The sequence below is a fragment of the Pan troglodytes genome, chromosome 7 (genome assembly GCF_028858775.2).
Source record: "Pan troglodytes isolate AG18354 chromosome 7, NHGRI_mPanTro3-v2.0_pri, whole genome shotgun sequence".
NCBI classification, from domain to species: Eukaryota; Metazoa; Chordata; class Mammalia; order Primates; family Hominidae; genus Pan; species Pan troglodytes.
In genome coordinates this window covers 50,715,976-50,741,242 of record NC_072405.2, presented here as the reverse complement: position 1 = coordinate 50,741,242, position 25,267 = coordinate 50,715,976, and the positions used below count along the sequence as shown (strand labels likewise).

The 25,267-nt window shown below is 46.8% G+C and overlaps 1 protein-coding gene across 10 annotated transcripts in view; it reads left to right on the top strand.

The window, feature by feature from the left end:
- SLC20A2 (solute carrier family 20 member 2) overlaps positions 1-22,795 on the top strand; it is a 123,575-nt gene extending 100,780 nt beyond the window's left edge. For 8 of the 10 annotated variants that reach the window (XM_054656688.2, XM_054656692.2, XM_016959423.4 and 5 more), the window contains 4 exons: positions 1,749-2,337; positions 9,086-9,271; positions 10,490-10,574; positions 21,303-22,795. In XM_054656688.2, the coding sequence (XP_054512663.2) occupies positions 1,749-2,337; positions 9,086-9,271; positions 10,490-10,574; positions 21,303-21,467 (1,025 nt within the window). In that variant the 3' untranslated portion in view covers positions 21,468-22,795. The other 2 variants (XM_054656690.2, XM_054656689.2) reach the window with 2 other exon arrangements.
- Positions 22,796-25,267: the final 2,472 nt, after the last annotated feature.

Sequence of the window (25,267 nt, the reverse complement as noted above, 5' to 3'; positions counted from 1 at the left end):
GGATCCCCCAGTTTTATAATTTGAGAAAACCCAGAAGCTAGGGAGGCCTCAGGAAACCATTCCGTAGTCAGCAGAGCAGGCTCACTCTTGTCCTGTGATTTCTTCCAAGAGCTGTTTATAGTCTCACGGGAGGCACTGGGGCCACGCACTGTATGTCTGTGCTGCACCCACTCAGCTACATATGCAGATCTCCATGCCCCAGGAGTTACCGAATTGCTGAACGTTGGTTAACCCAGCTTACTATGGAAGATGCAAAGAGAAAGCTAAATTTGTAACCAAGGAGGTGGTCCCACCATTGAATCACAGAAACCTTAGAAAATGTCCAGACTGACCAGGTGCAGTGGCTCACACCTATAATCCCAGCACTTTGGGAGGCCGAGGTGGATGGATCACCTGAGGTCAGGAATTCAAGACCAGCCTGACCAACATGGTGAAACCCCATCTCTACTAAAAATACAAAAATTAGCTGGGTATGGTGTGGGTGCCTGTAATCCCTGCTACTCGGGAGGCTGAGGCAGGAGAATCACTTGAACCTGGGAGGCAGAGATTGCAGTGAGCCAAGATTGCGCCATTGCACTCCAGCCTGGGCAACAGAGTGAGATTCCATCTCAAAAAAGAAAAGAAAAGAAAAAATCCAGACCATTCTGTGTCCTTTAGACTCTCAATGTTTGTGGGCAGTGCCAGGGGAGCACAGCTTCACCAAAGCCTGCCCTGGTGACTGCCACCTCTGCAAGGTGGGTTCTGGCACCTGCCTGCCACAGGTGCAGTCTCAGATGTGGCCCAGAGAAAGCAAATTCATTTTGCCTGACTCATCTCAGATACTGCCTTTGACATTCATGACTGACCTTTTAAGATGCACCTAAAAAATTAGCCTGGATGATGGTGCACACCTGTAGTCCCAGATGCTTGGGAGGCTCAGGCGGGAGAATGACTTGAGCCCAGGAGTTGGAGTGAGCTATGATTACACCACTGCACTCCAGCCTGGGTGACAGAGCTGAGACCCTGTCTCTAAAAACAAAATCAAAACAGAGGCACCTGGAATATCTACCTCACACGAAGTGGGTTTTGTCTCATGTATGAAGTTTCTCTAAGATGAGTTTCTTAAAAAGATTCTCCTTGTGTTGGTTTCTAGAAACAGAAAAAATGTGCCAAGTGCCATAGTAATTTCTGGAAGACACTTTTTAGCAGAACTTAAGATGTTTTGAAAATACCACATTATTAGTTTTACCCTTTTGTTGTATGTTTCCATGTTTTTTTTGTTTTGTTTTTTTTTTTAGTGGTAACCATATTACATGTCCTTTATGGCCAACTTAGAAAAGAAAGTATATGTTAATAAGTCATCCCCAGCCTTCTGGAGATAAGTGCCATGAAATAGTAGGGAGTGTTTCCTTCGCTTATATTCGAAAGGCTGGGGCTGGGCACCTTGGCTCACGCTTGTAATCCGAACACTTTAGGAGGCCAAGGTGGGCGGATCATGAGGTTAGGAGCTTGAGACCATCCTGGCCAACATGGTGAAACCCCGTCTCTACTAAAAATACGAAAAAGTTAGCTGGGCATGGTGTCGCGCTTGTAGTCCCAGCTACTCAGGAGGCTGAGGGAGAATCGCTTGAACCCGGGAGGCGAAGGTTGCAGTGAGCCGAGATTGCGCCATTGTACTCCACCCTGAGGACAGAGCAAGGCTCCGTCTCAAAAAGAAAAAGAAAAAAAAAAAAAGACTGGAAAATGAGACCTTCTCTAACCCTTTTCAGGAAGAGCACTGTCCATGACCCATGGCTCTGTGAAATCGCCCATCTCCAACGGCACCTTCGGCTTCGACGGCCACACCAGGAGCGACGGTCATGTGTACCACACCGTGCACAAAGACTCGGGGCTCTACAAAGATCTGCTGCACAAAATCCACATCGACAGGGGCCCCGAGGAGAAGCCGGCCCAGGAAAGCAACTACCGGCTGCTGCGCCGAAACAACAGTTACACCTGCTACACCGCTGCCATTTGTGGGCTGCCAGTGCACGCCACCTTTCGAGCTGCGGACTCATCGGCCCCAGAGGACAGTGAGAAGCTGGTGGGCGACACCGTGTCCTACTCCAAGAAGAGGCTGCGCTACGACAGCTACTCGAGCTACTGTAACGCGGTGGCAGAGGCGGAGATCGAGGCGGAGGAGGGCGGCGTGGAGATGAAGCTGGCGTCGGAGCTGGCCGACCCTGACCAGCCGCGAGAGGACCCTGCAGAGGAGGAGAAGGAGGAGAAGGACGCACCCGAGGTTCACCTCCTGTTCCATTTCCTGCAGGTCCTCACCGCCTGTTTCGGGTCCTTTGCTCACGGCGGCAATGACGTGAGGTGGGTGCTTTCATTCATTCATTCAACAAGGGTCCTTGAGGCTCCGCCAGGGGCCAGCGCTGTGCGGGTGCCGGGATCCAGCAGTGAATGGCACCGATGGAAGCCCCTGCCAGGGATAGGGGTGCGCAGGCAGTGGACAGACCCATAAGTCAGCATTGCGTGCGGGACAGCGAACAGTGTTAACAGGAAAGTAAGGTAGATAGACACAGGGCAGGAGCCGTCAGGATGGCAGTGCGACCTGGGCTTCCAGGGAAGGGCTGGCCGGTGACGGAGGTGCAGGGGCGGCCACGTGGCGTCAGCAGGACGGCAGGTGCAGTCTTGAGGCGGGCACACACCTGTGTTCTCCAGGACAAGCTAGGAGGTCGCCAGTCTGCAGGTCGTGGATGCAGAGCACGTGGCCGATGGACACAGGAAGGAAGGCCTCGCCTTGAGAGGGGAGCCGTGGAGCTGTGAGCAGGGGCCACACAGGGCACATTTGACAGGGGCCACACAGGGCACGTTTGACAGGGGCACTGGCTTTGGACGATGGCCTGGATGCGGATGTGAGAGAAGAAGGAAAGAGGCAGCTGCCAAGATCGGAGCCGTGGCCTTGGCAAAGGCAAGAGTGGAGCTGCTGTCTGTTAGGGATGACGGAGGCCCTGGATGCAGCCAGGGCGCGATGCTGCTATTCAGGTTGAGCAGGCAGTGGCCGTGTACGCCCGAGTTCAGGACAGGCCGGGCTGGGTGCAGAGCAGGTAACGTGGGTGGAGGAGCACTGGGGCAGTGAGGCAGGCAGGCAGGAGGCAGAGCGCACAGACCGAGGAAACAGCCAGAAGGTATGCTGAACCAGGACGCTAGGAGAACTTCCTAGGAGGTGATTTAATTTTTTTTTTAAGACGGAGTCTCGCTCTGTTCCTCAGGCTGGAGTGCAGTGGCGCAATCTCAGCTCACTGCAACCTCCTTCTCCCAAGTTCAAGTGATTCTCTTGTCTCAGCCTTCCCAAGCCGCTGGGATTACAGGCTCCTCAACCTGGCCCGGCTAATTTTTCTATTTCTAGTAGAGACGGGGTTTCCCATGTTGGCCAGGCTGGTCTCAAACTCCTGACCTCAGGTGATCCGCCCACCTCAGCCTCCCAAAGTGCTGGAATTACAGGTGTGAGCCACCACGCCCGGCCATCCTTCAGTGACATCTTCAACACCAGTGAGAAGGCTCCGTCCCACTCATGGGCCCTAGTTCTCCCCACTGCACGATGCAGCCGCTGGAGCTGCCGCCCGAGCCTGCAGGTCACGCCACATGGTAATGTCGCAGGCATCCTGCAAATGAGTGTGTAGGGATGAGCAGATATGACCCTCCAACCTTGACCCCACCCACCCCACCTGCCCCACCCCACGCCCAGGCCTGGTGTGTAGGAAGCAGGGCGGCCTCCTGGGGCCCGAGAGCCCCAAGTTTGGGTCTCTGCTGTCGTCTTACAGCTGTGTAACCCCTAGACAAGGCATGTGCTTTTCCGAAGTCTCCGTTTCCCAATCTGTAAAATGGGGGAAAACGAGTCCCAACCTCCCAGGCTTCCCCTGTGTAATATGCTCAGGATGGTGCTCCCCACTCGCTCGGTTTCTGTCCGTTTCTGCTCTTGCCATCACGGTCATGGTGAGTCCACTGACGTTTCAGGAGACTGTGCCGTTGTCATCTTCTGTCGCAGTCAGTGACTCCCCATGGGCTACGCACACTGCCTCCCCACGTGCAGCTGCAACTCTGCTCTTCGTAAAAGAAGTCTCGCTGCAGATGAACCTGGGCATCTTATGTTCTGCTCAGCATCATATGGGCATTTCTGTGGTATTTTATTTGGTATTTTCTTGGAGACAGCATGCTCTGTCCTATGTTAGTAACTTTTTGTCTGCCCCCACACCGTCCCACTTCCTCCTCCTCATCAAGCATTCTTTCCAGAAGGCCTGGTACTGGCAGAGCGCTAGGAACTGGGTCCTCGTCCATTAGAAGTTTAAACGCCAGTTAGGGAGATGAGAAAAACATATCCATGGAAAAGTAACAACACATTCTCTAACATTCACACACTCAGATGCACACACACACATGCCCACACACTCACATGCGCACTCACACGCACACTCACACATGGACTCATGCACATTCACACACACACACACCGTGTTTCATTTCAAAGGAAACATCTAGGCAGTGGCTGCTCGGGGTGACTGTAGAATTGCGAACAGTTGCTTGCAGCGTGGGGACTATTCTGGGGCTTTGGAGCAGGGAGGGCGTCTGGTGAAAGCACCATTCTAGAAGTCATCTGAGTGAGAAGAGGCGTCCATGCATTCAGCATGAGGTTGAGCCCCGAGGCCTCAGCACTGAGCTGCCATGGCCTATCCCACCCTGTCTCTAACATCCCTCTGAGCCAGGGGCGGGTGTCTCTCAGAGATGGGATCTGATGCTCAGGGCCACACAGCAAAACCAAAGCCAAATTGGAATCCAGTTTCAGTGACTCAGTGATACCCAGTCTACACAGCTGGCTGGGGGAGGAGACAAGAGCTTGCAGTGAGCTGGGACCATGCCACTGCACTCCAGTCTGGGCGACAGAGTGAGACTGTCTCAAAAAAAAAAAAAAAATCCATTTAATAGGCCGGGTGTGGTGGCTCACGCCTATAATCTCAACACTTCGGGAGGCCGAGGCAGGTGGATCACCTGAGGTCGGGCGTTCAAGACCAGCCTGGACAACATGGTGAAACCCCACCTCTACTAAAAATACAAAAATTAGCTGGGCCTCTTTCTGGGCACTTGTGGTCCCAGCTACTCAGGAAGCTGAGGCACAAGAATCACTTGAACCCAGAAGGCGGAGGTTGCAGTGAGCCGAAATTGCACCACTGCACTCCAGCCTGGTGAGATTGTGCCACTGCACTCCAGCCTGGGCAACAGAGGGAGACTCTCTCAAAAATAATAATAATAAATTACACACCTATTAGGATGGCTACCACTTAAAAAAAAAAGTAACAAGTGTTGTCAAGGATGTAGAGAAATTGTAACCCTGTGCACCGTTAGTGGGGGTGTAAAATGGTGTAACCACTATGGAAAACAGGATGGAGGCTCCTCAAAAAATTAAACAGACCTCCCCTATGACCCAGCATTCCTGCTTCCGGGTATACATACAGAAGAATTGAAAGCAGAGTCTCAAAGAGATATTTGTACCACATGTTCAAAGCACTGCCGTTTGCAATAGGCAAGAGGGGAGAACAACCCAGATGTCCACTGCCAGGTGAATGGAAACAAATTATGTCCACGCATACACTGGAATATTATTTAGCCTTTAAAAAGAAGGAAGTCCTGTCACCTGCTGTAACATGGATGAACCTGGAGGACATTAGGCTAAGTGAAATAAACCATCACAGAAAGATAAATACTACTCATGCCTGTAATCCCAGCACTTTGGGAGGCTGAGGCGGGTGGATCATGAGGTCAGGAGATCAAGACCATCCTGACTAACACAGTGAAACCCCATCTGTACTAAAAATACAAAAAATTAGCCAGGCGTGGTGGCACGTGCCTGTAGTCCCAGCTACTCAGGAGGCTGAGGCAGGAGAATTGCTTGAACCCAGGAGGAGGATATTGCAGTGAGCCGAGATCATGTCACTGCACTCCAGCCTGGGCAACCAAGCAAGACTCCATCTCAAAAAAAAAGATAAATACTCTACGATTCCACTTCTATGAGCTGTCTACAGCAGTCAAATTCCTAGAACTAGAAAGTAGGATGGTGGTTGCCATTAGCTGCGGGGAGGGGCAGTGGGAATTTGTTTAAAGAGTGCAGAGTTTCACATTTGCAAGATGAACAAGTTCTGGAGATCTGTTTCACAACAATGTAAATATACTTAACACTGCTGAACTATAAATAAGAATGATTATGATGGTAAATTTTATGTTATGCTTTTTACCAAAATTAAAAAAAAAATCATTTGGACCATGAATAGATTATATAGGTGAACCTCAAATACACCAAGTTGAGCTATGCTCAAGACAAAAGTCACCATGTACAGGAACACCTGGGAGACACTGTGGGTTCCATTCCAGACCACTACAATAAAACAAGTTTCACAGTACCCATGAAGTTTTTGGTGTCCCAGTACATAGAAAAGTTATGTTTCTGTAATAGTATACCATAGTCTATTAAATGTGTCTTAAAAACAATGTACATACCTTAATTTGAAAATACTTTATTGCTAAAAATTAATGCTAGCAATCCTGTGAACATTCAGCAATTCATTATTTTGCTGATGGAGGGTCTGGGCCTTGATGTTGATGTCTGCTGACTCATCAGGGTGGTGGTGATTAAAGGTTGGGGTTGGCTGTGGCCATTTCTTAAATTAAGACAACAATGAAATTTGCCGCATCAATTAACTTCCTTTCACAAAAGATTTCTTTGCAGCATGTAATGCAGTTTGATAACATTTTACCCACCGTAGAATTTCTTTCAAAATTGGAGTCAATCCCCTCACACCCAGCCTCTGCTCTGATAACTGAGTTTGTGGAATATTCTAAATCCTTTGTTGTCATCTCAACAATGTTCACAACGTCTTCACCAGGAGTAGATTTCATCTCAAGAAACTTTCTTTGCTCGTCCATAAGAAGCACCTCCTCATCTGTTCAAGTTCTTTCATGAGATTGCAGTAGTTCAGTCACATCGCCAGGCTCCACTTCTAGTTCTCTTGCTGTTTCCACCACATCTGCAGTGGCTTCCTTCATTTAAGTTTTGAATCCCTCAAAGTCATCCGTGAGAGTTGGAATCAGCTTCTTCCAAACTCCTGTTAATGTTGGTATTTGCACTTCCTCCCATGAATCACGAATGTTCTAATGGCATCTAGAATGGGGGATCCTTTCCAGAAGGTTTCAATGGACTCCCAAGACCCATCAGAGGAATCACTATCTATGGCAGCTCTAGCCCTACAAAGTGTATTTCTTAAGTAATAAGACTTGAAAGTCAAACTGCTCTTTGATCCATGGGCTGCAGAACAGATGCTGTGTTTGCAGACAGGAAAACAACATTCATCTCCTTGCATATCTCCGTCAGAGCTCTCTGGTGACCAAGTGCATTGTCAATGAGCAGTAATATTTTGAAATATTAATATTTTTTTCTGAGCAGTAGGTCTCAACAGCAGGCTTAAAATATTCAGTAAACCATGCTGTAAACAGATGTGCTTTGTTGTTCCATTTCTAGAGCACAGGCAGAGTAGATTTAGCATCATTCCTAAGAGCAATAGGAGTTTTGGAATGGTAAGTGAACATTGGCTTCAACTAAAGTTACCAGCTGCATTAGCCTCTGAGAAGAGAGTCAGCCTGTCCTTTGAAGCTTTGAAGCCAGGCATTGCCTTCTCTCTGGCTATGGAAGTCCTAGCTGGCATCTTCTACCAATAGAAGACTGTTCTTCTACACTGAAAATCTATTGTTAGTGTAGCCACCTTCATCAGTGATCTTAGCTGGATCTTCTGGAGAACTCGCTGCAGCTTCTCCATCAGCACTTGCTGCTTCACCTTGCACTTTTATGCTATGAGGATGGCTTCTTTCCTTAAACCTCCAGAACCAACCTCTGCTAGCTTCCAGCTTTTCTTTAGCTTCCTGACTTCTCTCAGCCTTCACAGAATTGAAGAGAACTAGGGCCTTGCTCTGGATTAGGCTTTGACTTAAGGGAATGTTGTGGCTGGTTTGATCTTCTATCCAGACCACTCAAACTGTCTCCATATCAGCACTAAGGCTGTTTTGCTTTCTTATTATTCATGTGTTCATTGAAGTAGCACTTTAAATTTCCTTCAAGAAGCTTTCCCTTTGCATTCAGAGCTTGGCTAACTGTTTGGCCCAAGAGGCCTAGTTTTTGGCCTGTCTCCGATTTTGACATGCCTTCTTCACTAAGCTTAATCATTTCCAGTTTTTGATTTAAACTGAGAGACATGCAACTCTTCCTTTCAGTTGAACACTTAGAGGGCACTGTAGGGTAATTTATTGGCTTAATTTCAATATAGCAATATCTCAGGAAATAGGCTGGAGGAGAGGGAGAGAGACAAGGCAGTGGCCGGTCAGTGGAGCAGGGAGAACACACACAGCATTTATCAGTGAAGCTCACCGTCTCATATGGGAACAGTTCATGGCACCCCAAAACAATTATAATAGTAACATAAAAGATCACTGATCACAGATCACCATAACAGATATGATAATAATGAAAAATTCGGGAATACTGTGAGAATTACCAAAATGTGACACAGAGACATGACGTGAGCACATACTGCTGGAAAATCGCTCCAGCGGACTTGCTTGGTGTGGGGGTGCCACAAACCTCAAATTCATAAAAAACATCCTATCTGAAGGCCAGATACAGTGGCTCATGCCTGTAATCCCAACACTTTGGGAGGCCAAGGTGGGCAGATCACAAGGTCAGGGGTTCGAGACCAGCCTGGCCAACATGGTGAAACCCCATCTCTACTAAAAATACAAAAATTAGCTGGGTGTGGTGGCCCGCGGCTGTAGTCTCAATTACTCAGGAGGCTGAGGCAGGAGAATCGCTTGAACCGGAGAGGTGGAGGTTGCAGTCAGCCGAGATCACACCACTGCACTCAAGCCTGGGCAACAGAGCAAGACTCCGTCTCAAAAAAAAAGAAAGAAAAACATCATATCTGTGGAGTGTGATAAAGTGAAGCACAATAAAACAAAGTCACCTGTATCATGTACAGTGCCGCTTGCATATATAGTTAATCTTTTCTCTTTTTATTTTTCCCAGTAATGCCATCGGTCCCCTGGTAGCCTTGTGGCTGATTTACAAACAAGGCGGGGTAATGCAAGAAGCAGCTACACCCGTCTGGCTGCTGTTTTATGGAGGAGTTGGAATCTGCACAGGCCTCTGGGTCTGGGGGAGAAGAGTGATCCAGACCATGGGGAAGGACCTCACTCCCATCACGCCGTCCAGGTAAGCCTGGGCTGGTGGACGAGCAGGGCAGGTCTTGTCATCCGAGGCCTGGGTAGAGCTTCCCGGCTGTGTCTGAACGGCCTGCTCAGCACCGGCAGTTGGCAGCGGGTCACAGGGAGGAGGAGACAGTGGGCAAGAATGGCCCCACCTAGCATGCCACCTATCCTTGCCCTCCCTTACTGTGCCCGGCCCCCAGCCACAGCGTCCCTGAGATGAGGAGTGGGAAGGGCAGACAAGCAGGGGTAGTGGAGCAGAGCAGGCAGGGAAGAGAGGAGAAGCTCACCCTCAGCCAGCACGGGGGCCAAAGGCAGGTGGGCAGGGAGGGCACAGACTTAAACAGGCCCCTGGGCTGGCCTTTCCTGAAAGTTCTCTGGCCACCCCAGCTCTCAGCAACCACCCTGCTGGGGTTACTTTCCTCTTGCTCTGCCAGACAGGGAGGCGCCCCCTGCCATTGTGGGTGAGCTCTGGAGGCTTTAAATGTGGTCTCTCAACCGCATAGCCTTCAGCTGCATCAGGGGTTAAAGGAACTTCCAGAACTTTCAGAATATGACCAAAATTTGGAGCCACCTGTGGTAGGAAATCTCTGTCTTTTTAAAACACGTGGGAAGTTTCCTTTTCCTACAGGCTCCGGGAGTTTCAGGAAGTGATCCAAAGGCAGCTGGGGTGGGGAGGACCGGAACCCAGGTTTTATCACGCAACTCTGCCCCGCATCTGCAGAGAAAGCTAAAATAGCTCCAGTGAGCCTCCTATATACACACAGACTTAAAATTTCTAGTTTTAAGTTCTCACTTGAAATTCATTTCAATAAAAGATAGTTTAGAAGATGGATTTGAAGAAAAATTCGTAATCCGAGAAAAATACACTCTTTTGTAATTAGTGCACATTTTTAAAATGAGAGCATAGTTTTTCCTTTGCGTTTTAGAAATGACTGATTTACTGTCTTATTGCACAGCAGGAATGTCTGGCCCAGTTACTGCAGTGTGTGGTCTTTGAAAACGTATCAGAAGGCCAGGCTGCTGAGGGCCCATGCACAGGAAAATGCAGCCTTGGTGGGAATCGCTGTTGAGCAGCGGCCTCTTGTTCTGTTAAAATTGATCTTGCCCAGTCAGCAGTCGGCAGTCACCCCAGAGAATGTTCTGGTGAGCCTCTAGCACCCACAGGGTGTCAGGGAGGCTGATACAGAGGGCACCTGTGACGTGTCTCATGCTCCCCCCGCAGTGGCTTCACGATCGAGCTGGCCTCAGCCTTCACGGTGGTGATCGCCTCCAACATCGGGCTTCCAGTCAGCACCACGCACTGTAAGGTAGGCCCCTGCTAGCCGGGAGCCCTTCCCCAGGCCGCTGGGACAGGTCCAGGGCCACCGGAGTGCATGCAAGGGAAGCTGTAGGGCTCTGTAGATGGTTGTGCAAAATGCAGCTCCAGGTTCTCCAGGTCTCCGGGACCTTGTATTCCTCCATCTGTCCCCTCCACCGTCCTCCTCTCAGCAGGACGACACTATCTCTCGTTCAGACCTGGCTTTTCCAAGGCAGAATGCCAGGGCTGGCCTGCCTGGGACTGGCCTGCCTGGGACTGGCCTGCTATCCTCCCACTGTTTCCACAGTGGAGTTTGATTGGCATCCTGTGTGCGCTGGGCATACCTGTGGGCTCACTTGGGAGCCTGCCACTTGGTCCAGCCAATGAGGGGACTGGGGGTTGACAGTGTTAGAAATTAACACAAATCATCTCTGGAATTGTAGGACACAGTTGTTTCTGGTTTTGTTCCTTATATGATGTTCAAAGTGACTATATTGCCATAAATTCCCCACGAGGGGTAATTGCTGATACTGACCACTGCGGAGTGCTCTGAAACCTGCAGCTGGACAAGAGAGGGCTCCTGGTCATGGTGTGGAAAGTTGGAGCTGCAGGGAGGAGCCCTGAAGACCAGTGAAGAGGAAATGGGTTCCGGGAGTTTCAGGGAGTGATCCACAGGTGGCCAGGGTGGGGAGGACCAGAACCCAGGTGGGGAGGACCAGAGCCCCGGTCTCATCACCCAACTCTGCCCAGTATCTGCAGATACTTCTAAAATAGCTCAGGTGAGCCTCTGTATACAGACAAACTCACCAGTCTCAACAAAGCGAAAGTCACTTTGAGATTTTTCCTAGGTTCATTCATTTGTATTATTCAAGAAAAACTAATTGGTGTTTGCTGCTTGGGAGCAGAGCTCTCAGCACCAGGAGGAATATATGAGCCCTCAAAACAGACACAGCCACCCACGTTTGTATTTACTCACAATTTTAAGATTCCAGCCAGTATGTTTAAAAGACAACGCCAAGCAAAGGCAAGTGGCTTCATGCTTCAAACACCCAGGTCAGGTGGCCCTCACAAGAGTATCTGGAGTGGCCCAGCAGCGTGTTTCAAAGCTGGGGCTCCGCGCATGAAGAATCAGCCTCAGTGGAAAGAGTTTGTTTTTTCCTTTTTTGCTACCATATACAGAAATACTTCAATTTCCACAAAGTTTCTGTATACAAATCCCCCCACTTACTGATCATCAGGAGAGTGCTGGGTACCGTGCTCAACACCACACGCATGGCGCACCGTTCCCTCTCCACAGCAAGCCTGTGGGGGCGGAACTGTCACTCCCAGTCCACAGGTGAGGAGACTGGGTTCCCTCAGAGCTGAGCCGCTTCCCACATGCACACGGCCACATGTGATAGATCCAGGATTCAGATCTTCACCTCAGGCCACACACCTTCTCGTTCAGGTCCCCATCAGCACCATCGTGGTGCCCGACCATGGCCAAGGTGCCTGGGGCAAGCACTCCACTGGCGGTCTCCCCAAGAAGCTTCCCCAGCTTCATAGATGAGGAAACTGAGGCAGAGGAAAGTTAAGTAACGTGCCCGAGATTACACAGCCAGGGAGCAACCCAGCTGAGGCTCCCACATGGACGGCATGGCCAGCGTCCTCCTCCCCGGCTCCGCCTGGCAAGCATGGGGGAGGAAGGCAGGAAGAGGTGCAGGTGTACCTGCCACCCATTCATTGTGAGTTTCCTAATGTGGGTTATTTAAAACTTACCAGAGAAGCACATGTTCACTGAAATATTTCAAACAATACAAGACTATAAGGAATGAAAAGTGACATCTTCCCTGGACTCCACATCACTTCCATTCACTGTGGTGTGTGGAGCGTGGAGGAGACACGTGTCGCTAAATACATTCTTTTCCAAGGACACGGGCTTATGACTTTTCTATAGGCATCAGTTGTCTTTTGGAATGCTTTTAAACAGATGTAATGCCATCTTTTTAATGATTAACCTACACTAAAGCAAGACTGCTGAAGGCAGACTCTTCTACACCAGTTGAAATAGCTTTTTTTGTTTTGTTTTGTTTTTGAGATGGAGTCTCACTCTCATCCAGGCTGGAGTGCGGTGGCATGGTCCCAGCTCACCGCAGCCTCTGCCTCCTGAGTTCAAGCAGTTCTCCTGCCTCAGCCTCCGGGTAGCTGAGATCACAGGCATGCGCCACCACACCCAGCTAATTTTTGTATTTTTAGTAGAGACATGGCTTCACCATGTTGGCAAGGCTGGTCTCGAACTCCTGACCTCAGGTGATCTGCCTGCCTTGGCCTCCCAAAGTGCTGGGATTACAGGCGTGAGCCACTGTGCCTGGCCTGAAAGAGCTTTTGAAAAACCAGCACAGGTTTGGTTCTTCCAGGTTGGTGCTACTTAGCTAACTGTATGAGCAATCTAATCCGTTTGTATGTATACTGTATACAGTGTTGGAATGGACAGTACTGATTTTGCTAATAACACTAAACTCTAGAATACAGTTTATAGGAATAGATGAAAAGTATAAAATGCTTATTTAAAAAGCCAAACTCTTGAATTATCTATATGCATGACTTCCCCAATACTGTATTGATATATATACTATAATGATGTGTGACTAAGAGATTTACATCCAGTTTGTACAGGACCTTAGTGAATAGATGTATATGTTATCATTATCCTAAAATACCTGTACAAAGTACATGATAAGGTTTTTTTTTGAGATGGAGTCTCGCTCTGTCACCCAGGCTGGAGTGCAGTGGCACCATCTCCACTCACTGCAAGCTCCGCCTCCTGGGTTCATGCCATTCTCCTGCCTCAGCTTCCTGAGTAGCTGGGACTACAGGTGCCCACCACCACGCTACTTTTTTATATTTTTAGTAGAGACGGGGTTTCACCGTGTTAGCCAGGATGGTCCCGATCTCCTGACCTCGTGATCCGCCCGCCTCAGCCTCCCAAAGTGCTGGGATTACAGACATGAGCCACCGTGCCCAGCCAGTTTTGTTTCCTTTGAGCTGGTGATGAGTAGTATTAGGATAGCTTCTTGGCACTTAAAGCAGGTCTCCCTGAATGGGACTGCAGCAGGGTGCCATCTATAAAATCGACAAGACAGGTCACAACTTGGATTTGAGTAAGTTTGTCCGATATCATTGATCGTGGACTTCTGGACAAAGCCTAGAGCTATTCCCTGTGAGCACTAAGGACAGAGTCTCAGCTCTCAGGAACTTGCAGTGTAGTTGGAGAGCAGATGGCTCTCATCAGAGTCCAAATAATAGAAGTGCTGAGAAGAGCTCACAGTTGTCATTACCCCATAACACTTATTCTCTCATATCACATATTTCCCCTGCACACAACAGTCCCCAAATGGCAAATGTGGGATGAACTATGAGAGCTGTGGGATGGCGTGAAGAATGGGGCCCTCTGTAAGTGAGACTGTGAATCTGGAAACATTGAAAGGGTATTGATGTCCACATAGAGTCATAGTTGAATTGCATCAGTTTTCAGGATAATTATCCTGTGTTTGATTTTTAAGTTTCATGCTTAGAGCCATCTAATAGAAAGTAGGGAGAAGTTGGGGACTTGGCAGGAAATAAGATGGAAACTATTGTTTAAAATGAGGTTTTTAATGTATCTAGGTAGACGTTATTGATTTATGCTTCCTTCTAAGTGTACATGGCTAAGTGCATAGATTTGTTTTGTTTGAGACAGAGTCTTGCTTTGTGGCCCAGGCTGGAGTGCAGTGGCTTGATCTTGGCTCACTGCGACCTCCGCCTCCTGGGTTCAAGCAGTTTTCCTGCCTCAGCCTCCTGAGTAGCTGAGATTACAGGCATGCACCACCATGCTTGGCTAATTTTTGTATTTTTAGTAGAAATGGGGTTTCTCCATGTTAGCCAGGCTGGTCTTGAACTCCTGACCTCAAGTGGTCTGCCTGCCTCGGCCTCCCAAAGTGCTGGAATTACAGGCATGAGCCAGTGCGCCCGGCCTAAGTGCATAGTTTAAATTTTGTCGTAGCCTATTTCAAAACATTTATGAAACCATACTATATTATGTGATATATGAACTGAATGTATAACTTGGGAAAAAACAATTAGGAAAGTCCTGTTATCACATTTTATTCCAGAAGGCATATATAAGGCAGTCTGTTTGATGAGTTACACCCTCTGTATGTATTCTGGTTTTATATATCAGATATTTTCCTGGAATAATACCTTTGAGTAGGGTCAAAAGCCTTAATTGGCCAGGCATGGTGGCTCATGCCTATAATCCTAGCTACTCGGGAGGCTGAGGCCGGAGAATCGCTTGAACCCGGGAGGCGGAGGTTGTGGTGAGTGGAGATTGCACCATTGCACTCCAGCCTGGGCAACAAGAGCAAAACTATCCCCCCCCCGCACCCCCCAAAAAAAGCCTTAATTGAAGACACAGAAACCGGTTTTGAAAATAAAAGAATCCTCAGATGTTATGTTTCAGCAATTCGTTCATCATTCTTCCCTTCTGTGACCCTTAATCACCTTTGGTCTTTAGCCCTAGCAGGTAACACACAGTGCCACTACTGAGCACAGTTGCTCATGTGTGTGCTCTTTAATAGGAATTTGGAAGTCATGTTCTGCAGGATGTTTTAATTCCATACTGGGTGGATTGAGATTATTCCTGTTTGTGGATCACCCACATTGTCAATCCTCACTGATGACATAGATGATGATTCAACCACCATTTCAATTTGGAACAGCATACAGCGAACACTACTGATTTCAAATGTAGGATTATAATTTCTAATTTAATTTCTAATTCTTGCTCTCTGGTCCCCCTTCTTCTCAACAATTTTTTGCTATAAGTACCTGATGACGGCCTTAAACTGGAAACACACTCGATTTATTAAAAGGGAAGTTAGAACACAGCAAAAAAATACCATTTTACATTCACAGAAGACATGATCAGTAGCAAAGATATAGTACTCTGGATCTTTTATGAATCAAATAACATGTAACTAAATACATAAAATTGTTAAGAACTCAGAAATTACTGTCTTAGCGTATGATAAATGAAGTATAGAAAAAGTATGTGGGAATATGAAGAATTTGAACGTTTATTTAGAACAGCATAATTAATAAATATGATCATATGCCTTCCTGTCAAGCATCGTGAAACATTTATAAAAATCCTAAAATCAGAAGACCATGATAAAAATCTCTAAATTTTAAAAACAGACCTGACATGGTGGCTCACACCTGTAATCCCAGCACTTTGGGAGGCAGAGGTAGGAGGATCGCTTGAGCCCAGAAGTTTGAAACCAGCCTGGGCAACATAGTGAGACCCTGTCTCTATTTTATAAAAGTTAAAATTTAAATTAAAAAAAAAAGTTTAAAGATAAGTTGTGCTAACCATGATCTCTAATTACAATAAAATTAAACTAGAAATTAATTATATATTGAAATAAGAATGTATCCCAATGGAGACTTTTTAATGCTTTTTTAAGGTAACAATTGAATTAAGGAGTTTAGAAAAATACAAGGATAGCTTTCTTGGAAAATAATAAAAACCAAATGTGTGTGTCTGTGGTTGGATACAAACAGCAAAACCTGTGGCAACCAAGTTATGCTAAGATGAAAATTCATATCTTTAAATGGTTTAATTGATCAAAGGGAAAATAAAATAACCAAGTATTAAAATTAGGATTTTGTAAAAAGTCCAGGACAGTAAGAATTGAGGAAACAGGTTGTAAGAAATATAGAAGCAAAATTAATTTAAAACAAAATAAGAAGGGGAGAGGAAAGTGGCTACTAACAAAATGTCAGATCACATCAAGGAAAAGAGGGAGGGGAAGGAAGAAAACATTGTAACAACAGAGAAGAGAACTGTTTCCATTATTAAATAAGCCACACAGCTATATGCTAAGAATTTGAAAACCCATGTGAATTATTTTCTGCAACAATATACGTGACAAAGAAATATTGGCCTAAGAAGTAGAAAAAAGTGGAAAATCTGACCCAGAACAATAGGATGAAATTAAGGGAGTTCTCCAAAAATAATTGTTCCCACCTAAAAAAGCAAAAAGGGGCTAGGGGTGGGGCGGGTGAGGATACTGCTGACTAGATGAATTCATTAGAATCTTTTCCATTTAAACAAACAAAAAAAACCCAGCTCTCACACGATCTCAACTTTCCCACAATGTAGGAAGAAAAACAAAACTAAAAAACCTCTCCCATTTGTGCTATGGCGTACACTGAATAACCCTAATACCAAACCTGATTTAAAATATCACAAACAATGAAATCTGTTTACCGATGAATATTGATTGTAAAAACTTTAAGCAAGATGCTGAAAAATGACATCAACAATATTTGGCTGGGCATGGTGGCTCGTGCCTGTAATCCCAGCACTTTGGGAGGCTGAGGTGGGCAGATCATCTGAGGTCAGGAGTTCGAGACTAGCCTGGCCAACATGGCAAAACCCTGTCTCTACTAAAAATATAAAAATTAGGCAAGTGTGGCAGTGGGTGCCTGTAATCCCAGCTACTAGGGAGGCTGAGGCAGGAGAATCACTTGAACCCAGGAGGTGGAGGTTGCAGTGAGCTGAGATTGTGCCACTGCACTCCAGCCTGGGCGACAGAGCAAGACTCCATCTCAAAACAAAACAATACTATACAAGAACCTTTCAGCAGGACCAAATTGATCAAGATTACCAGAAAGTGGGCTCCCTTCGTGACAGGGCAGGACTGCATCACCCACCACCAGCAGGCTGTGCAGGGCAAGGTCCTCGCAGGGGCTCAAGTTGGGTATATAGGCAGCTTCAGTATAATATGCCTTAGCAATCCACTTAAAAAAAAAAAAAGATCTCTGTTGAGATATAAGCCAAAAAGACATTTGATGATATTCAGTATTTCTTTTTTTTTGAGACGGAGTTTCACTCGTTACCCAGGCTGGAGTGCCATAATGGCATGATCTCGGCTCACCACAACCTCCACCTCCCGGGTTCAAGCAATTCTCCTGCCTCAGCCTCCCGAGTAGCTGGGATTACAGGTGTGCAGCACCACACCCAGCTAATTTTGTATTTTTAGTAGAGACGGGGTTTCTCCAGGTTGGTCAGGCTGGTCTCGAACTCCTGACCTCAGGTGATCTGCCCGCCTCGGCCTCCCAAAGTGCTGGGATTACAGGCATGAGCCACCGCACCCGGCCGATATTCAGTATTTCTAAAACACTACTAGAGTTCGTAAGAGTGACCAAGTCCAAGGTAAAAATAGAAAAATCCAGCACTTGTTCATCAGCAATAGCCAATTAGAAAATGTAACGGGAGGGAAAAAAACTGCCACCATAATTGCAGCAAAAATAAAAGTTATCTCAGAATAATCCTAATAAGCACTGTGAGTGGCATCAGGCACATGGTGTGTTCTTATAGTCCCAGCTACTCAGGAGGCTGAAGGTACGAGGACAGCCTGAACCCAGGAGTTCAAGACCAGTCTAGGCAACATAGTAAGACCCCATCTCTAAATAACTAAATAAATAATTTTTTAAAAAAGAAATGTGAGTGATATATATGGAAGAGGCACAAAACTGCTCAGAGGTATAAAAAGATAATCTGAATATGAGACGTAATGTGCTATTGGATGGGAAAACCAGATGTTGTAATGAAGTCACTTCTCCCTAAATACAACCTGAACAGGATTTTACTTGGAATTTTACAAAACGAGACTAAAGAATACATTTTGGTGAAATAAATTATCAGCAATATAAAATGATCTAACAAGAAAACTGAAAGGAGGAACTAGCCTTACCTGACGTATAATGTCATATAAGGAAACAAAAGTCAAGAGTAGGTCCTGGGAGGAGGGGCTAGAACTGGGTGTTAGTGTTTTATGGGGCAGTTTCCCTGTGGGTTGATGAAAAAGTTCTGGAGACAGATTGTGGTGATGGTTTGCAAAACAATGTGATTGTACTTAATGCCTCTAAATGGTATGCTGAAAAATTACTAAAACTGTAAGTTTTATGTTATGTATATCTTACCACAATAATTTTTAAAAGTAGATACCTGGACAAGAACAGAGTAGATAGCAATGGATGGAACCTGTTCTATATGAGCATGTATTTTGAAAAAGGGAAAATTTAACCAGTAAGTGTTTGAAAGGTTGAATAGCTGACTGTCAGTCTAGAAAAACAAAATTAGACCACTCTCAAAATACATGAACATAAATCTGATGGCTTAAATAATATTTTTAAAATATTCTTAAATTTAGAGTAAAATGGAATTTTATTTTAGAAAAATAAAATGGAATTAAATATTTATCAAATATTCAAGCCAAGGATAAATCACAGAAGAAAATTATAGCATATTTTATTGCATGGTTAGAAACTTGAAAGTGAAAGCAAAATACTACCTTAAGAAAATGTGTATTCGATATCACAGAGTTAATATTATTCAGTGAAGACTACACATAAATAAATAAGGAACACATTAGATTTTAGTATGTAAATGGACAAAATACATGAAGAGACAATTTTTTTTTTTTTTTTTTTTGAGACGGAGTTTTACTCTGTCACCCAGGCTGGAGTGCAGTGGTGCCATCTCGGCTCACTGCAACCTCCACCTCCCCAGTTCAAGCGATTCTCCTGCCTCAGCCACCCAAGTAGCTGGGACTACAGGTGTGCACCACCACGCCCAGCTAATTTTTTGTATTTTTAGTAGAGACGGGGTTTCACCCTGTTAGCCAGCATGGTCTTGATCTCCTGACCTTGTATCCGCCCGCCTTGGCCTCCCAAAGTGCTGGGATTACAAGCATGAGCCACTGCACCTGGCCGACAATTTGTATATGTGAAAGCTAGAGAGAGTGAAATTCAGTAAATATATTTTTTAAAGTTCAGCCTTAATTGTAATTAAAGATACGCAAATTAAAACAGCAACAGTGCATCTTTTTGTCGGTTAATTAGCCAAAAAAAGAGCAACTTACATGATATCATGTGCTGATATTCACAGATTATGGATGACACTACATTAACAGATATTTATAAAACTATTTGTCATTATGTATTAAGGTCCTAAAACACGTTGGGAGAGGAAAGAGCTCTTCCTTGAAGTAGAACTCCATGTGAGAAATTGCAATGGACTTTGGTAAATCACCATTTTATTTTATTTATTTTTTATTTTATTTTTTTTGAGACTGAGTCTCATTCTGTTGTCCAGGCTGGAGTGCAGTATCGCGATCTTGGCTCACTGCAACCTCCACCTCCCAGGTTCAAGCGCGTAGCTGGGATTCCAGGTATGCACCACCACACCTGGCTAATTTTTTTTATTTTTAGTAGAGACAGGGTTTCACCATGTTGGTCAGGCTGGTCTCGAACTCCTGACCTCAGGTGATCCACCCACCTCGGCCTCCTAAAGTGCTGAGATTACAGGCGTGAGCCACCATGCCCGGCCTGGTAAATCACCATTTTATAGCCATCGTCATAAACATTGGATTGTGAAATCTTTAGCAGAAGGGGAAAGTGAGGTTTGATAAGATGCAGGATATTTTAATCATATTAAAATGTCTCTTCACAGATTGTGGCAAATGTCAAAAAATAGTGAATTTGGGTAAAGAGAAAACAGGAGTTCTTGCAGCTTTTCTCTAAGTTTTGAATTATTTCAAGATACATTTTAAATGTTCCCTGTTAACTACAGTCGATTTCAGGGAATTTTTTTTTTTTTTTTTTTTTTTTTGAGACAGAGTCTCTCTCTGTCGCCCAGGTTGGAGTGCAGTGGCATGATCTCCGCTCACTGCAAGCTCAATGCAAGCTCCGCCTCCCAGGTTCACGCCATTCTCCCGCCTCAGCCTCCCAAGTAGCTGGGACTACAGGCGCCTGCCACCACGCCTGGCTAATTTTTTGTATTCTTAGTAGAGACGGGGTTTCACCGTGTTAGCCAGGATGGTCTCCATCTCCTGACCTCGTGATCCGCCCGCCTCAGCCTCCCAAAGTGCTGGGATTACAGGCGGAAGCCACCGCGCACGGCCGGGAATATTATTTTTAAAGCCAAAATCCAGCCTGGGCACAGTGGCTCACGCCTGTAATCCCAGCACTTTGGGAGGCCGAGGCAGGCCGATCACTTGAGGCCAGGAGTTTGAGACCAGCCTGACCAACATGGCGAAACCCCATCTCTACTAAAAAATATGAAAATTAGCTGGATGTGGTGGTGCTTGCCTGTAATCCCACCTACTCAGGAGGCTGAGACAGGAGAATCGCTTGAACCTGGGAGACATAGCTTGCAGTGAGCTGAGATTGCACCACTGTACTCCAGCACTTTGGGAGGCCAAGGAGGGAGGGTCACTTGAGGTGAGGAGTTCCACATCAGCGTGGCCAACATGGTGAAACCCCGTCTCTACTAAAAATATGAAAATTAGCCAAGGGTGATGGCATGCGCCTGTAATCTCAGCTGCTCAGGAGGCTGAGGCAGGAGAATTGCTTGAACCTGGGAGATGGAGGTTGCAGTAAGCTGAGATCACACCACTGCACTCCAGCCTGGGTGAAGAGTGAGACTGTCTCAAAACAACTATATAAAACAACTATATAAAGAGCTATATGCTGAAGAGAAGAATCCCCAAACAATTCTACCTAAAATCTAAGCTATTTTAAAAGCTTTAACAAATGTAGGGGACTGGGTAATGTTGTACTAGAGCTTGTTTCTGAGATTAGCCCATGTACATTGGTAGAGTGTAGCCTTTGTGGCTCACCTGTTTTTACTTTGCAATGTCTGCTCCCACAGGTGGGCTCGGTGGTGGCCGTGGGCTGGATCCGCTCCCGCAAGGCTGTGGACTGGCGCCTCTTTCGAAACATCTTCGTGGCCTGGTTCGTGACCGTCCCTGTGGCTGGGCTGTTCAGCGCTGCTGTCATGGCTCTTCTCATGTATGGGATCCTTCCGTATGTGTGATTTGTCTTCTTCCAGCTGCAAACAGCTAAAGGGATGGTCTGGTGTTGGCGTGTGGGAGACATGTGTGCTCGTGCCGCACATACACATCCTGGCCGTGCACGGCTCTCTCATGACCAGCTCTCTGCCTCCCTTCCAGGAGGCTCCATCCCACACTGTTCACCCAGGCTGCGGAGACTCACCTTCCCGTGCTAACTTAACTACTGTACATAATAATATGTATTAAACTGGTATCGTGGTGATATAATGTGGTGCAGTTACTTATATATTAAATATCTATTGTATCCATAGAATAGGCAGCATTATTTCAAACATATTCAAGTTGGGAGTGGAGATCATTGCCTAGAAGTCAATATTCAATAAATCTTGTACATAACTATTTCGATGGCAAATGTTAAGCCTTCTAAAAGGAAAGTGTAGATTGGAAAATGATTTTTTTTCCAAATGATGTTTTTCCCTTCTAATATACTGTAAGGTAATGAGCTTCAGAACAGGCGACCTGACCCTGCAGAGGTCGCGTGCTGTGGGATGACAGCGGGACGGGAGCTCACAAGTGCTTTCACTGAAGATTTGTTCATATACTGTGTATTGATTCTTGTGTAATATATCATCATTGCTTTTGTAAATACGTAAAACTGTAATTTTTTAATGGTGTGCTTCCCTTATACTTTTTTGATCAGAGAATTTTGGAAAGTACCAAAGAAGCAGGGGAATCATTGGCCAGTGTTACGTTTTCACATTGTCTGTCTCCCACCCTCACTGATCACGCCTGCCCCGGAGCAGTGTGTGGCGGTGACACCGTCACCCAGCATGCGCCACGCCGTGGCTCCCACCAGCAGTGCCACCGCCACCACACCCCAGATCCCGCCCACCTTGCAGTGGCCTTTCCTTGTCATCAGACTAGAGAATGCACACGTGTTGGTGAGGGCGTGTGGCTGAGCACTACATGTCAAGTCCAGGGTCAGTTTCTATCCCAATTCTCCCTGCAGCCTGAAGAACGGATCCTTGTCTCCAATGTCAGCACAAAGGAGGCTTTTTCTGTGCTTTGACATTCTAGCAGTTCAGGGATGAGAGGGAGGGAGAATCCTGGATGCTGGATGGAGTATTTCTCTGAGGCCCACACAAAGCTGGACACCCCCAGGCTCTACTCCATCCCATTGGAGTCTCTTCTTTCTTTGATAGCGGGAGGGAGGAAGTACGACTAATGTTGGAGCCTGAAACTATGGAAATGCTGCTGAAATTTTTATATTGACAAACATTTTCTTGGTACTTCATTGTCATTTTTCATTAATCAACCATATTAAATTTATAATAAAAAATGCCCCTCAGAAGTTTGCCTCTGAAGCCTTTTTCTCAATATCGACAATTTTTCTTTCAGAGTTTCCACAAAAACCAAAGCTATATAATTTGGCCCTTGTATTTTTCACATACCTTTTGTTGGTTTCCCTTATTTGACTACTGTTACGGGCTTGTACAGAAAACACAGGTGAGCAGGAAAGGGAGGCACGGCGTCCCCGCCCCGCATTCAGAAACCTGCAGTCAGCAGCTCATGGAGCAGTCGGTTGCCATGTTCAGGGCTGAGGACCCAGCAGGGAAGTGCAGGTCTTATCCTTTGCTCAAGCAGCCAAAAACACCCTGGCTTGCATATTCTGGAGCCCCCAGAGGGAAACCCCTTAATCCTCTGTAGCGGTGGTGGCACAAGCTCCGACTCCCTTAGGAGCTGTGAAGGTGACAGATGAGGTAAAGTGGCAGGTGTGAAAAATGCATCTTGTGGCCGGGCACGGTGGCTCACGCCTGTAATCCCAACACTTTGTGAGGCTGAGGTGGGTGGATCATGAGGTCAGAAGATGGAAACCTTCCTGGCCAACATAGTGAAACCCCATCTCTACTAAAATACAAAAAAATTAGCCTGGCGTGGTGGCATGCGCCTGTAGTCCCAGCTACTTGGGAGGCTGAGGCAGGGGAATTGCTTGAACCCGGGAGGCGGAGGTTGCAGTGAGCCAAGATCACGCCACTGCACGCTAGCCTGGCGACAGAGAAAGACTCCATCTCAAAAAAAAAAAAAAAAAAATGCATCTCCACTAAGAGCCCTGCCCTTTCTGGTGTTTAAAATGGCACCTTCAGCCCTTCATTTCCGCACTTCAAGTAACAGCACAACACAATGCAGGTGAACCTTGTGCAGCCTAAGCAGTCTGCGGGATTCAGGCAGAGACGCTAGCCACCCCTGTCCAGGGAGGAGGGCTGCCACCTGGGAGCCCCGGCCCGGCCCAGCAGGCAGGACAGCAGAGGCAGCATCTTGGGGTGAGAGGGAAACAGGCCACACTCACCACGTTGAGCATTCTCGTGACTGAGCACAGGCACCTCAGTGGCAGTTCTGGGAGAAGCCTCGCCTACCCACACCCCTGCCCGGCCTCGCTGTGATCTGACACACAGGGCCACCTGGCCAGCCGATGGCCTGCGAGGGAGGGAAGTCACTTCACCTGGGACCCCTCCCTCTGCAAGGTGGCTCCTGTGGGTGGCTGGGGGTGCTGCAAGCCAAGGGCGGGAAAGCAGAGTGCCCAGGGAGCCAAGCGAGGTGGTTGGGAGGGTTTGGTCAGCTGAGTCCAAGCATGGACCATCTCCAAGCTGGAGGGGACGCTGGCAGAGGCTCCCTGTCTTGGGCCACCAGCCCACAGTTCTACCCAGAGAATCTTTCCTGAGTTCACCAGCTTCTTCCTCTAATAATGCAGAGTCCTCAGACAGAGGGAACCTCACACAGACGGTGTGGGCAGTGCTGCTCACTGCGATTCTTTTCATGGGATCCCTTTACTCCACCTGACAGAACCATGGGGAGGCCTAGAGACGCCTCTTTCCTGCTGTCTGGGCTCCTCTGAGGCGGGGAAATCTGGATGCTGTCAGAGGAGCTTGAGTTCTGAGACAATGGTCTTTTACTTTATTATTGCTTTTCCAAAGGGAATGAATTTTTTTTTTTTTTTTTTTTTGGAGACAGACAGTCTCTGTAGCCCAAGCTGGAGTACAATGGCGTGATCTCAGCTCACTGCAACCTCTGCCTCCCGTGCTCAAGTGATTCTCATGCATCAGCCTCCCGAGTAGTTGGGACTACAGGCACCCACCACCACACCCGGCTAATTTTTTTTTGTATTTTTTTGTTTTTGTTTTTGTTTTTTTGAGACGGAGACTCACTCTGTCACCCAAGCTGGAGTGCAATGGCACAATCTCGGCTCACTGCAACATCTGCCACCCAGGTTCAAGCAATTCTCCTGCCTCAGCCTCCTGAGTAGTGGGGACTACAGGTGCCTGCCACCGCACCCGGCTAATTTTTTGTGTGTTTTTAGTAGAGACGGGGTTTCACCGTCTTGGTCAGGCTGGTCTTGAACTCCTGATCTCATGATCCACCCGCCTCGGCCTCCCAAAGTGCTGGGATTATAGGTGTGAGCCACCACTTCGGGCCAGGAATGAACTTTTGAGCAAATATCTAAACACAATGGATTCATTTTCAACAAGACAATTTTTTAAATAAGCCCTCTCCACCTCGCCTTCTTAAAAGAAGCTGAATTTTTAAGCAGTAGAGATCTCAAGCTGCAGAATAAACATTTAAAATCAGCAAACATTTAAAGTCAGTTCAGGATGACATGTAAAGATCGCTGGCCTCTGGGTTTATTTGATGACAAAGTGAGGTGGTGAAAAGGCCCTCTGTGTAGCTGGCACAGTGAGTTTTGAGGCATCCCAGGACAAGGCTGTTGCTGGACTGTGCTTGCCCGTGGGGGAATCACACTTGCCGGTGCCTTGAAGGCTCCTGGAGT